Source organism: Odocoileus virginianus, chromosome 21 (genome assembly GCF_023699985.2).
Source record: "Odocoileus virginianus isolate 20LAN1187 ecotype Illinois chromosome 21, Ovbor_1.2, whole genome shotgun sequence".
Lineage (NCBI taxonomy): Eukaryota > Metazoa > Chordata > Mammalia > Artiodactyla > Cervidae > Odocoileus > Odocoileus virginianus.
In genome coordinates, this window is record NC_069694.1 from 24325069 (window position 1) to 24338128 (window position 13060).

The 13060-nt window shown below is 37.9% G+C and overlaps 1 protein-coding gene across 3 annotated transcripts in view; it reads right to left on the bottom strand.

Annotated features, from left to right (window-relative positions):
- The window catches only part of SLIT2 (slit guidance ligand 2), a 384683-nt gene that overhangs the window by 14314 nt on the left and 357309 nt on the right, over positions 1 to 13060 (bottom strand). For all 3 annotated transcript variants that reach the window (XM_070452103.1, XM_070452104.1, XM_070452102.1), the window contains 3 exons: positions 11882 to 12019; positions 11532 to 11772; positions 9486 to 9616 (listed from right to left, as the gene is read on the bottom strand). In XM_070452103.1, coding sequence (XP_070308204.1) covers positions 9486 to 9616; positions 11532 to 11772; positions 11882 to 12019 — 510 coding nt within the window. The remainder of the gene's footprint in view (positions 1 to 9485; positions 9617 to 11531; positions 11773 to 11881; positions 12020 to 13060) is intronic.

The window sequence follows — 13060 nt, forward strand, 5'->3', positions numbered from 1 at the left end:
TTTGCATCAGGTGGCCAAAGTATTGGAGCTTCAGTTTCAGCATCAGTCCTTCCAGCAAATAGTAGTGTTGATTTCCTTTAGAATTGACTGGTTTGATCTCCTTGCAGTCTAAGGGACTCTCAAGAGTCTTCTCCAACACCACAGTTCAAAAGCATCAATTCTTTGACCACCAGCATTCTTTATGGTCCAACTCTCACATCCATACATGACTACTGGAAAAATCATAGCTTTAACTATATGGACCTCTGTCAGCAAAGTATACGGATCTTTGTTGGCAAAGTAATGTCTCTGCTTTTTAATACGCTGTCTAGGTTGGTCATAGCTTTTCTTCCAAGGAGCAAGCATCTTTTAATTTCATGGCTGCAGTCACCATCTGCAGTGATTTTGGAGCCCAAGAAACTAAAGTCTGTCACTGTTTCCATTGTTTCCCCCTTCTATTTTCCATGAAGGGATGGGACCAGATGCCAATGTCTTCGTTTTTTGAATGCTGAGTTTTAAGCCAGCTTTTTCACTCTCCTCTTTCACCTTCATCAAGAGACTCTTTAGTTCCTCTTAACTTTCTGCCATAAGGGTGGTATTATCTGCATATCTGAGATTGATATTTCTCCCTGCAATCTTGATTCCAGCTTGTGCTTTATCCAGTCTGGCATTTCTCATGATGTACTTGGCATATAAGTCAAATAAGCAGGATGACACTATACAGCCTTGATGTACTCATTTCCTAATTTTGAACTAGTTCTTTGTTCCATGTCTGGTTCTAACTGTTGCTTCTTAACCTGCATACAGGTTTTGCAGGAGGCAGATAAGGTGGTCTGGTATTCCCATCTCTAAGAATTTTCCACAGTTTGTTGTGATCCACATGGTCAAAGGATTTAGCATACTCAATGAAGCAGAAGTTTTTCTGGAATTCTCTTGCTTTTTCTATGATCCAAGCACTAGTACCATACAAATGGCACGTGTTCTCATTAGTAATAAGCTTTTTGAGAAAAATTTTTGTTGGAGTATAGCTGATTTATAATGTTGTGTTAGTAACAAAGCTTTAATAGATGATTTCTCTCCCAACTAGCCCAGGAATAAAATTCTACGGAAAATAATCTTCTATGATGATTCCACAATTTGTGCTTACTAAAAATCACTGAACTGGAAAAAAATACATAATAAACTTATAATGATAGCTGAAGATTATGAAAATGCTTATGAGGTATATAGATGGGAAACTTGTTTTTTGATCCTATTTTCCCATTTATAAGTGAAATTCAGAATGACTACATTTTTCTCTTCCCCAAAACTTTCAATGTCTAATCTGATGATTCCAGAACTTGTAAGAGTTACCACTGAACTTAATCCTGTCTGTATTTCCCAGGAATTAAGTGAGGTTTTGCCAAGCTTTTAAACAGATAAGTACTGTGAAATTAATATTTTTAAGTTCTTTGGTTTTACGATGATATTGTGTGGATGGAGCCTGATGAGAATATGGCCAAGCTAAGAGTATTCAAAATTAGTGTTTCAAGCTGTCTCCTTAAGCCAGAGATCTGGGGTTTGTCCAAGAGTTCTTTATTATCTATATATCCTTTTAAAATAAAAGGAGTTATTGACACACCAGTTGTTGCAGAATAAAACTGAGCCATCATTGATTTTACAGTCTATCATGGTCATCTCATACCTATCCACTTGCAATGTGTAACATCCTTCTGGGTCCTGATAAGTATTGACAAACACTCTCACTTCTCCCTAGGGAACTATACATTCCAGGTCTCACAAAAGTTGCAAGTGAACCACTTAACAGTAAACCTTTCCACCGGGAACATAAATTGCATTTACTACCATTATTATGTAATTCAGTTTTACTATACTCATCTATTACCTGAGATTTGTTTTCTTGTGTTTGTAAATGGATGTGTGAAAGCTGTTACTCAATTGTCTCATGCTTTGCTACAGAGTTTAAAAACTTGGGGCTTAAAAGAAGAGGGGCCTTAAATTGTCTTTGATTGCCTTTATATCTGCAGGACACATTAGCAATGACAATATTCCTTTCTCCATGGTAAATCTTAAGGTATTTCAGTAGTGAAGATAAATATTTCACTTCCTTTGCTTATGTGAACTCCTGCTTTTTGCCTTAAACTCTTAAAGTATTTGTTGGCATACTCTGTGCAGTGGAATAGGAATCAGAAACCAGACAAATTCAACTGGCCATCTCATTTTGGTATCTTTGGGCTAAAGATGCTTCATCTGTGAAGTAGGAATGCTAATAAAAATATTTCCCTGCCCAATTGTTTAAGTGAAAAAAAATGGGAAGCCAGACGGGATTAAATGTATTTATGTACTTGCACAAGATCTTTCAGAAGAAGTTTTTACAAAATAATTTATAAAGTAAATGTATTTTGGAGCAAATTCCAGATCTTCCTCAACTTACAACTGAGGAATATCCTCACTGTAAATTGAAAATATGGTTAAGTTGAAAATATACTTAATACACCAAATCTACTGAACATCATAAGCCTAGCCTGCCTTAAGCATGCTCAGAACACTTACACTAGCTTACAGTTGGCCAAAATCATCTAACACAAAATCTATTTTATAATAAAGTATTGACTATCTCATATAACTTATTGAATATCGGATTGAAAGTAGAAAAGCAGAAGAGGATAGTTTTAAGTATGTTGGTTGTTTACACTGGTGGTTGCCTGGGAGCCCGTGGCTGGCTTGCTGCCACTGCCCAGCATCACAAGGGGGTATCATAGCACATAGAGCTAGCCTGGGAAAAGATCAAAATTCAAACCTCTAAGTATGGTTTTTACTGAACGCATATTGCTTTTCCACCATCATAAAGCTGAAAAATCACTAAGTGGAACCATAAGTTGGGGACTGTATGTATGTAATTTAAATGAAAATGCCCTAAAATAGAGAGACTTCTACATTTGAACATAAGGTAGGAGTCACATGTAAAACAACAGTATCTGCCCCTGAGTCCTTATTCTTCAGTATCGGAGTATCCGAGCATGAAGAGTATCCATAAACCTCAGCATTACCAATTATCCTACTCTGCCTAGACTAGGCACTTTCCATTAGTTACTTCCAAGTCTCCCCATGAAATGGAAGCACAAATTGTTCAAAGTTACAAAGCTGATAAAAGTGGTGCCTTCCCATACAGCATGTCAAGAACTGCTGAGTTATTTACCTTGGAAAGAAGACTATATAAAATCTATCTACTGTATGTCTTTCCAACGATATTCTTTTTTTTAATTTTATTTTTATTTTTTTTTCATTTATTTTTATTAGTTGGAGGCTAATTACTTTACATCATTGCAGTGGTTTTTGTCATACATTGAAATGAATTAGCCATGGATTTACATGTATTCCCCATCCCGGTCCCCCCTCCCACCTCCCTCTCCACCCGATCCCTCTGGGTCTTCCCAGTGCACCAGGCCCGAGCACTTGTCTCATGCACCCAACCTGGGCTGGTGATCTGTTTCACCCTAGATAATATACATGTTTCGGTGCTGTTCTCTTGAAACATCCCACCCTTGCCTTCTCCCACAGAGTCCACAAGTCTGTTCTATACATCTAAGTCTCTTTTTCTGTTTTTCTTAATGTAAGCCTGTACGTTGCATAACCCAGAGGCTGTGTAGCTAAGCAAGCCTAACAGTCTGCAGAGACAAGTTCTCTGAAGCTGTGCAGGTTCCCTGAATACTGAAACCAACGAAGGCATGGTCTGATCCTGCGCTTTTGTAACATGTACATCTGATTTCCTAATTTTTAAATAGTAATGACTATGTTTTCAAAGAAGATGTTTGGTTTGGGAAATGACATTAATTTCAATCTAAAGAAAGAAGAAAACAACTGTGATTAACATTTTTTTTTTTTTTTAAGTTTCTGTCTATCTAGATGAAAAGAAGGTCTTTTGAAGGGCAAGTGATTATCAGGCTACTTGAGAAAACAGTGTTACTCCATCCCTGTCTGAGGGTACTGCTGATGCTGGCTTCAAGTTTGGGCTGTCATTCATTCATTCATAGCACTATTAATAAGTCCCTCTTTATGCTATTCTCTAAGTATTCTAACAATTAGGCACGTGTTCCATATTCTACATCCATCCACTTGTTGGGCTCCTTATGGCATCTGTGTTGCTGCTGATTAGCTCTCTTAGCAGGGTGCAGACTAACATTTAATAACTGGCTGTCTGAAAAACAGAATGAGTCTGGATTTGTAGCATCTGCTGATTACTGTGGTGAAAAATATTCCCAAAAGGGTGACATCAAATATGAAGCCTTGAAACTTGGATAAGAGAAGCAACACACACCATTAGCTCTCAGGACACAGCTCAGCTACATTACTTTCTCACAAATGGTTTTCACATTGTGGTCCCTGGCCCAGAAGATCAGACGGAAACGAAGTGAAAACTGGGGCTCATCTGGGATCTGAATCACAAACTAGAGGTGGAGCCCAAAACTCTGTATCTTAACATACCTTTCAGGTGACTGTGGTGCAGGTTATGTGCAATCAATTGCTCTACACCAGTGCCTGTATGCAGGCCCTGTCAGCAGTATACATGTCTACAGGAAATCATGTAAGAAATATAATGAGGAAATGTGAACACCACTTTAGTTCTACTGGAAAAGAAACCAGTACTACATCTTGGTTTTCTTAAACACACTTACAAGTTGTTAATTACTACCTCTAAACATATTTCTATGAAATAATGGTTCTCATGTCGATTTATTTGGGACAATAATTGACATCTAAGATCAAAAATTTTAAACCCAAAATACACCACAATAAAACAATATTAATGGATGCCAATTTCCCCTCATTCAACAGACTTCATTTTACTAAAATAAACAAAATCCATTTCCATTAATGTAGAAAATTAACTAGGTAATTGAAATGATGCACCTGGTGTACAAAATTATTCCCATATGTGATGCTCCAATAGCACATTAAATAATGCATAATTTGGGAAACAAAGTCTTACCGAGGTATATTTCATATAACATAAAATCATGCAATTAACTGAACTCAAATTCTCCAAGGTAAGAATATGTAAAAATATTCCCTTTTAAAACATTAGCATAACGTATATTTAATAGAGTTATATAAAGTGGAAACACATCAAGATTTGAAAAGTTAATTCAACCAAAGAAAATATTTATTAAGCCACTTAGGTGAAAGTTGATGGCAACAGTATTATTGATGGGCTTTGCTGTAATGATGGAGATGTGGTACTTTTTATCAGAGTGCAATTCTTATAAGGCCTGAGCAAGGACAGAGGCATTTAAATAAATGCTAGAATATTAGTAAGAGCAGAAATAGGACTTTGGACAAATTTCAAGTTGAAGGTGAAAGAAAGAAAAAGGTTAAGAATAATTCATTATACCTACGATGACCAAGAAGATGGTGATGCCTCTCAATGAAATTAGGAATGTATCAGGGTGAAGCAAAGGAAATGAAGTTAGTTCTGGACATTCTGAATTTATGATCCCAACAGCTACCATCACTTATTATTTGGTATGCATTATAAATACTCCACATGTATCAAATCATAAAATTTTTACTACAGTCATACAAAGATGAAATTATGATTTATTATCTCCATTTATCAGGTAGAACCAGAATTTGACTAAGACACACAGTTAATAGACAGTAAATCTGGGACTTGAATCAAGGCAGACCGTCTTTAGAGTGCCTGTTCTTTTCCATTATTCCAATTTTGGTTTTGAGTTGTAATGATGTTCAAATGGTTCAAAAATCAGAATGATATAAAATTGTACTTATACACCAGTTGTGACTCAACCACATTCTTTCCTCTCTATCCCTAGTTTTTTCTTTATGAAAGTAGATGGAAATAAAAATACAAGGACACTGTTCTCTACCTTACTTTGTTTTGACACTGCTCTCTACTTTTTTTTCTTTTGAACTGAGCAACAGACCTTGGAAATCTTTCAGTATCCTACATAGAGAACTTTGCAATCCTCTCTTCCCCTCCCTTATTCCTTTTTCCTTTTACAGTATATTCCATTGTGTGGCTGCCCATAGTTTATTTAGTTAGAAACTTGGGTTGTTTCCTAACTTTTGTTTTTAGAACCAACACCACAGTGAATTACCTTGTGCATATATCATTTCTATGTCTCCAGGCATATCTTTCGAATACATTCCCAGAAGTGGGAAAGCTATTTCCAAATTGCCCTTCATAGAAATTAAAAACATGATATACTTCTAGTGTTAATGTCTGAGGATAGAGGATGCACTTTTAACTCTTGCTGCGCTCCAGGAATAGACACAGAAAGATTTTCCTCTATTGTTAGAAGGGAGATGATAATGAAGACAAAGTGAGGCAAGAGTGAGGACAGAGCTAAGTGTAGAATCAAATCCTCAAAGAGATTTTATGGGGTAGGTACTATATTACTGGAGAAGGAAATGGCAACCCACTCCAGTACTATTGCCTGGAGAGTCCCATGGTCAGAGGAGTCTGCTAGGTTACAGCCCATGGGGTCGCAAAGAGTCAGACACGACTGAGCGACTTCACTTCACTTCACTATATTATTACTTACAGATATGAATTTTAAAGCACAGAAAAATTAATATTATGAATTCTGAAGCACAGTCAAATTAAATACCTTGCTACAGTTTATGTATAGTAATTGAGCAAGCCTAGATCTGAACACATGTCTTAGCCACTATGATTCAGTTCGGTTCAGTTCATTCGCTCAGTTGTGTCAGACTCTTTGTGACTCCATGGACTACAGCATGCCAGGCTTCCCTGCCCATCCCAGAGCTTACTCAAAATCATGTCCATTGAGTCGGTGATCCAACCGTCCAACCATCTCATCCTCTGTTGTCCCCTTCTCCTCCCGCCTTCAATCTTTCCCAGCATCAGGGTCTTTTCAAAGGAGCCAGTTCTTCGCCTCAGGTGGCCAAAGTACTGAGTTTCAGCTTCAGCATCAGTCCTTCCAATGAATATTCAGGACTGATTTCCTTTAGGATGGACTGGTTGGATCTCCTTGCAGTCCAAGGGACTCTCAAGAGTCCTCCAACACCACAGTTCAAAAGCATCAATTCTTCAGTGCTCAGCTTTCTTTATAGTCCAGCTCTCACACTATGATTATTATTTGTCAAAAACTAGATTCTCCTAAGCTGTTGAAATAATTTAATGTTCTTAATAGTGTCTATGTCACAGGAACTTCTTTCCTACTTATTTGGAATACTACTATATTCATATATATGTGTGTGTATATTATCTATATCAATAGATCAATAAATCAATCTATGTATGATCTCTCTATTCAAATTCTTGGTGACTGTTGCTTCGTTTCTTTTACTTAAAAATAATGCAATGTTTGTTGATTGTTTTGACATAAACTTAAGAGCAAGAAGTAAACAAATGTTATGTTTTCCCTGGCCCTCATAACAGATGTCTCCATTAGATGATCTTCAAGCAGAAACCTCTACTTTTGGTTCATAACAAAAAGTGTGTGATATGATACTATTCTTTTTTTATAGATGTTACAAGGTATACTCTATTGTCAGGCAAAAATTGTAATGAACATAAACTTGTAATAAGCTCTTTAGAGTAAGTCCTCATTTGGATATAATCACTTGGGTTTTTACAACTCATCTAGAAGCATTTTAAGTGTATTTTATGTGAACACTAACTTTAATAAGCCAACTCCAGGAACTTTTACTACAGTTTCTGAGAGTTCTATGCTGTTTCATTGCATAAAACAAGACAAACAAACAAAACACCAAAAATGAACCATAAAATCAATATTATGAAATCTTTTTAGGAGTTGAAACAAATTGAGGCTATAAAATTTAAAGACCTAGCAACATTTAAAATATTGGCACTAATTCATCACCATTTAGAGATGAAATAACTATTGTAATCTACTTCGAAACCAATAATTATGTGTTTGTTTCCAGGCTCTAAATATTCGCAAGTGGCTTAGCTTACCACCAAAAGGACTTATTGAATTTCATTCATGGCTACAATTGGCATTTAATTTCCCAGAACCATTGTGAAAGATTAAATAACATGTGACACACATGGAAAATATCTAAGTATGATGTCAGTAACATAGAGGCCGGTATCTCCATTTATGTCTCAGTTAATGCCCACAAACTTGGTGCCCAGTGCGTCTGGTCTACAAATGTGTTTTGTTTGCCACAAATGGCATTTTAAAAATGTGAATCATATTTAAGGAAGGAAACCTTTATATTTAAAGTGTTAATTTTTTTCTTGAAAAATCAGAAGCTCTGGCAAAACCTGGGTCCACATTTTTTCACATGGCAGCATTCAGGGAGACCCGAGTAGACGAGGTCTAGTCCTGTTTTGACAAACATTTGCTTTTAGTTCACTCTGTTTACAACCATGCCTATTATGATGACAACACCAAGGCTGTTGGTAACACAGAAAAGCTTCTCTAAAAGGTTAGAATATTTTTAAGAATAAAAGAATGAGAGCACATATCATTTGCTTGCAATTAGCCCACTCAGTTCATTTTAGTTATCCACCTGGAAAAACTGACTGCCTATGAATTTGTGACCCTGCTCTAAATGGTGGTAGTTATTTATACATGTAAAGAAATAAACTCGATAACTAGGTAACTTGTCTGCCAAATGATTGGTGTTGAGACCCAAAGGAGGGGCTCTGAAGGTTATGCAAAAAGCATACTTTGAGTAGTGTATCCTCCCCCATTCACATATCAGTACATCATTAGCCATTCAGTATATCATCAATTCATTATATTATTAGAAACTTCCAAAATGAATGATTGGAGGTGTCCACTGGCTTCTTATGTGTAAGCTTCTTAAGAGCAGGAACTTTGTTGCTGAAAGCTTAGAACTGCACCTCGCACACATCAAATGCTCAATAAATACACAATGCATGAATAGTAACCTTAAATTTTTCCCTATACTGGGTATCCTGCATCTCTTTCTCTAGAGTTACTCTCCATCCATCTTCTCCCTGAGCTGAGCCCTGAGAGGCTAATGTGTGAGCTACATTACCGAGATCAGTGGGTGTCTGATGTTTTCTGGCATCTGATTGGCCAGAGAGAAGCATGGGCAGGAGATTGTTGGGAAATCAAGTATTTAAAACCCTGATTCCTTCCCTGAGGCTTGACAGCATTCCTCCAACGAAGGTGGAAGTGCTTCTTTCTGTCAGGCAGTCCTCTCCACAATTCCTTTTCTGTGCATTGATTTCCATAACTGCTGTCTCCCTCTTTCCTTCAAGCCCCTGGGCAGGAGCAATATCCTGAGTTACTAACTTCAGATCACTCCACTGTCCCAACCAATCTTTGTAAATAGTCATCTAATAAATCTTTCCTCAATTATCCAACTTGAGTATGCTGTTATTGCCAGGCCTCTAACATACTTACAAAGTCTGCTGTGGTCAAATTATTCCTTCCCTCCCCATAACAGAATAATCGAAGGAAAGCAGTTCTGCATTAAGCAACTGTTTCCACCTTTACCAGTAGCTGAGAGGTCCTCACCTGTAAATGGCAGAAGCCGGGTGGGAGCCGGTGTCATAGCTGGCACGAACTCGTCCTCGGTAGAGTTCTACAGCGATATGGTCTTTATCACCCTTATACAGGAGGATTCCACTGTCTTCATCTGTGGCGATCTGGTGGGAAGTAACCTTGACATCAGTAGGATGAATAGTTGTTCATACATACTTCATTAAGAAGAAACAAGACTTCCTAGTGAAGAGGTTTTAGTCTAGTTTATTTCTTCTTTACGGCTCTGAGAAAATACTAATACACACTGAGATGATTACTTGAAAGATGACCCATTCCTGGATTACTTTGTTATAAATAAATTCATAAAGAACTTCAAAACGTTTTTCGAATTCATAAACACATATTTACTCTCTTTCCACGCATATTAGCAATGTTAAAGCTTAAAGATTCATGTCCCTTAAATTATGCAAAAATAAGGACATTACACAATTTATACTTCAGAAAATTAAAATTGAAAAATATTTTCCATATCAAGTTCACAGTGTCTAATGTGAATCAAGTTTCCCCTCTTATAATTAAGCTATATTGTCTCAGGCAACAATGACAAAATCTAATTAGGAATAAAATGACCACATTTCCTTTCTGTTAAAAAGAATAATAAGAAACACTTAATATGCTTCAATTAAAAAAGAAATAAATTTGAAAAAGGTAGCCAGTCCCAAAAGAAAAAAAAAGAAAAAGAAACTCTTAACGTTACCAAATGTGCTAAGAACTTCCTTTGGGGGAGATTTTCACTTACCTGTTCTTTTTGCTCCTGTTATGGATTTTTTTTTTTTTATGGCATATATGATATGCGATTGTATTGACCACAATGGATTTTCATGTTGCATGTTAAATTATGCCATGATTGGGGGAAATCTTTGTTTTTAGTCTGCTTTCTGACTTTTTGAGGATTCCCAAGAACCAGGAAAAGTTAGAACTTAAGCCCAAACACCCCTGGGTACTTCTCATAACAGCCTGGGTGGCAAACGCTGGAAGTTAGGGAGGCAGGCTTTTTAAAGAACGTCAGCCTGCCTTCCGGGGTCCCATTTCTCATGACTTCTCAAGAAGCCTTGGCCCCTTGCTGGAGTGCCAGGGTAAAACAAATAAGGAATAGGGTCATAGGAACTTGGCTACACACATTTGAATTAAAAACATATTGAAATATCTTGCTGAACAGATAAAACAAACTGCCCCAATCTGCCCCATGTCAAGTTATGACCCCTAATCTAGCCTAACCTTGTCTATAGGGGTCTGAATGACTTGCTCAAAGGTAAATGGTGACTTGGTGGAAAGACTTAAAATTTGAGTTTGTAAATTCCAGTGAAGTTAAATGACACTTGGCTGAATATTCTGTCAAGGTGTTTTCTGTCTCATTTGCGCTCTTGTCAGCTACAAATTTCCTAAGGAAAGCTCCCCACTCCACCCACCCCCCCCCACTGTACCTGAACCACAGAGCCTCAGAAATAAATGAATCAAATGGCATTGTGCATGTGTTCATGCTAAGTCACTTCAGCTGGGTCTGACTCTTCGTGACACTATGGACTATAGCCTGCCAGACTCCTCTGTCCATGGGATTCTCCAGGCAAGAATACTGGAGAGGTCGTCATTCCCTCCTCCAGACGATCTTCCCTACTCGAATTGAACCCACATCTCTTACATACCCAGCATTGGCAGGAGGGTTCTTTCACACTAGTGCCACATGGTAAGCCATTACCTAAGCACAAAACAAAGATATTTTGCTGCTCTCTTTCTCAGTGTGAGTGTGTGTGTGTGTGTGTGTGTGTGTGTGTGTGTGTGTATTTTATGTGATCAAGTAGTGAATAAAAATGCCTGGTGTCCATTTAGGTTTGACAGACAGAAATGTTAGAGAGACTAACAGGAACTTTTCACACAAGCAGCATTATCTGTCATTGTGCTGTGCAGTATGTAACTGTCCGTTAAAGAAATAACATCACTCACAAACTGCCAGGCACATTTATGCTAGGAAGCTGAGCTGATTTCAGATGAGATCAGCTCTTGCTAGTGGGGGAACCTTACCTGGAGGGTGATGTTTGTTTGAGGCCGGACCTTGGCGGAAGGGATCTGAAGATAAGACTCTTTGTTTACAAAATTCACACTGACCAATTTTTCACACTTTTCTCCCTGGTAGCCAGGCAAACACTGGCATATTGGCTCATTGATCCTGATGATGCACTGAGCTCCATTCTGACAGTCAAAATTATCACAGGGGCTGGTACGAGGGAGAACCATGGGTGGAGAAAACTCACAAAACAAGCCACTGAAGAATGAACAGGAAAAAAAAAATACATTGACTAGATGTTACTTAATTGCCAATATGAACTGAGTCCTATAATACTTTAAATACAAATATTCACTTGCACTGTTACCTGTAGCCTTCAGGACAGGTGCAGGTATAACCGTTCACCGCATCGGTGCAGTGGGCTCCGTTCTTACACTTGTGATCTTGGCAGTCATCGAAGTCGATGTCACAGTGTTCTCCTATGTATCCTGGAGTGCAGTCACATCTGTTTGAACAAGCAGGTAAATAATTTCAAACCTAACTGAGCCAAAATGAGCACAACAGTTGTGTTTCCTCTAGGAAACCGGTACTGTCTTCGAAAAAACATTTAGAACAGGCTCATAAAGCCTAAACATTAACAGATGCCTAGAAAACAGTACTGATCTGCGAAGCCTTCCACGTTTCTCACTGTGATCTCTCAGAGGAACAGCAATTTTCCACTCTCAGATGACAACATGCCTCCACAATCCAAATAAGATTAGACTAATTGCACCAGGGTTCACTCTTTCCTCTTTCCCTTCCTCCCTCTCTTCTTCCTTCACTCTATTTGGCAATGGTGTCCTCTATTTCCAGCTAATTCATCTGAGTACTGACATGATAAAAGTGTTGTGTTGTAAAACGTATTAAGAACCTTAAGCAAATTTTTAAGAACAATTAACATTTTTAATTTTCCAATAGAGACTGGATACATTAGAGTAAAATATAATATTATGAAAAGCAAACATATTAGCATTAGACACTCTCTAATTCATCATGAATCCAGACTACTGTTAGGGCAGAATGGGGGCTGACCTAACTGGGTGGAGCAGGGAAGGTGATACTGAATTCCTGGGACCCAATACTGGACAGCTTTTCAGACTGTTCACTCTGGTGGTGTGGGGCAGAAGGGATGTCTGGTCGCACAGCTGGTGAAGAACCAGGGATGATAATGCAGCTGATGTTCTTTGAGCATGTTGCTTCAGGCCCTGTTCTAGTCACTTTTTCATATATGGATTCACTGAATTCTCTCCACAGTCATGTGACATTGGTGACACCATGCCTCCCTGCTACAAGTGAGGAAACAAGGCACAAACTGCCTTTCCCAAGGACATCCAATTGGTGTGCCATAGTCAGGAACTGAACCCAAGCAATCTGATAAGAAGCCTGAATTTCTAACCATAGTTCTACGCTGTTGAATTGGTTACTTGGCATTCCCTTTAAAAACTTTTTCATCAGTGCTGACCACTGGAATTCTATCTATGACACCAAGACACAATACTTTAAAGGT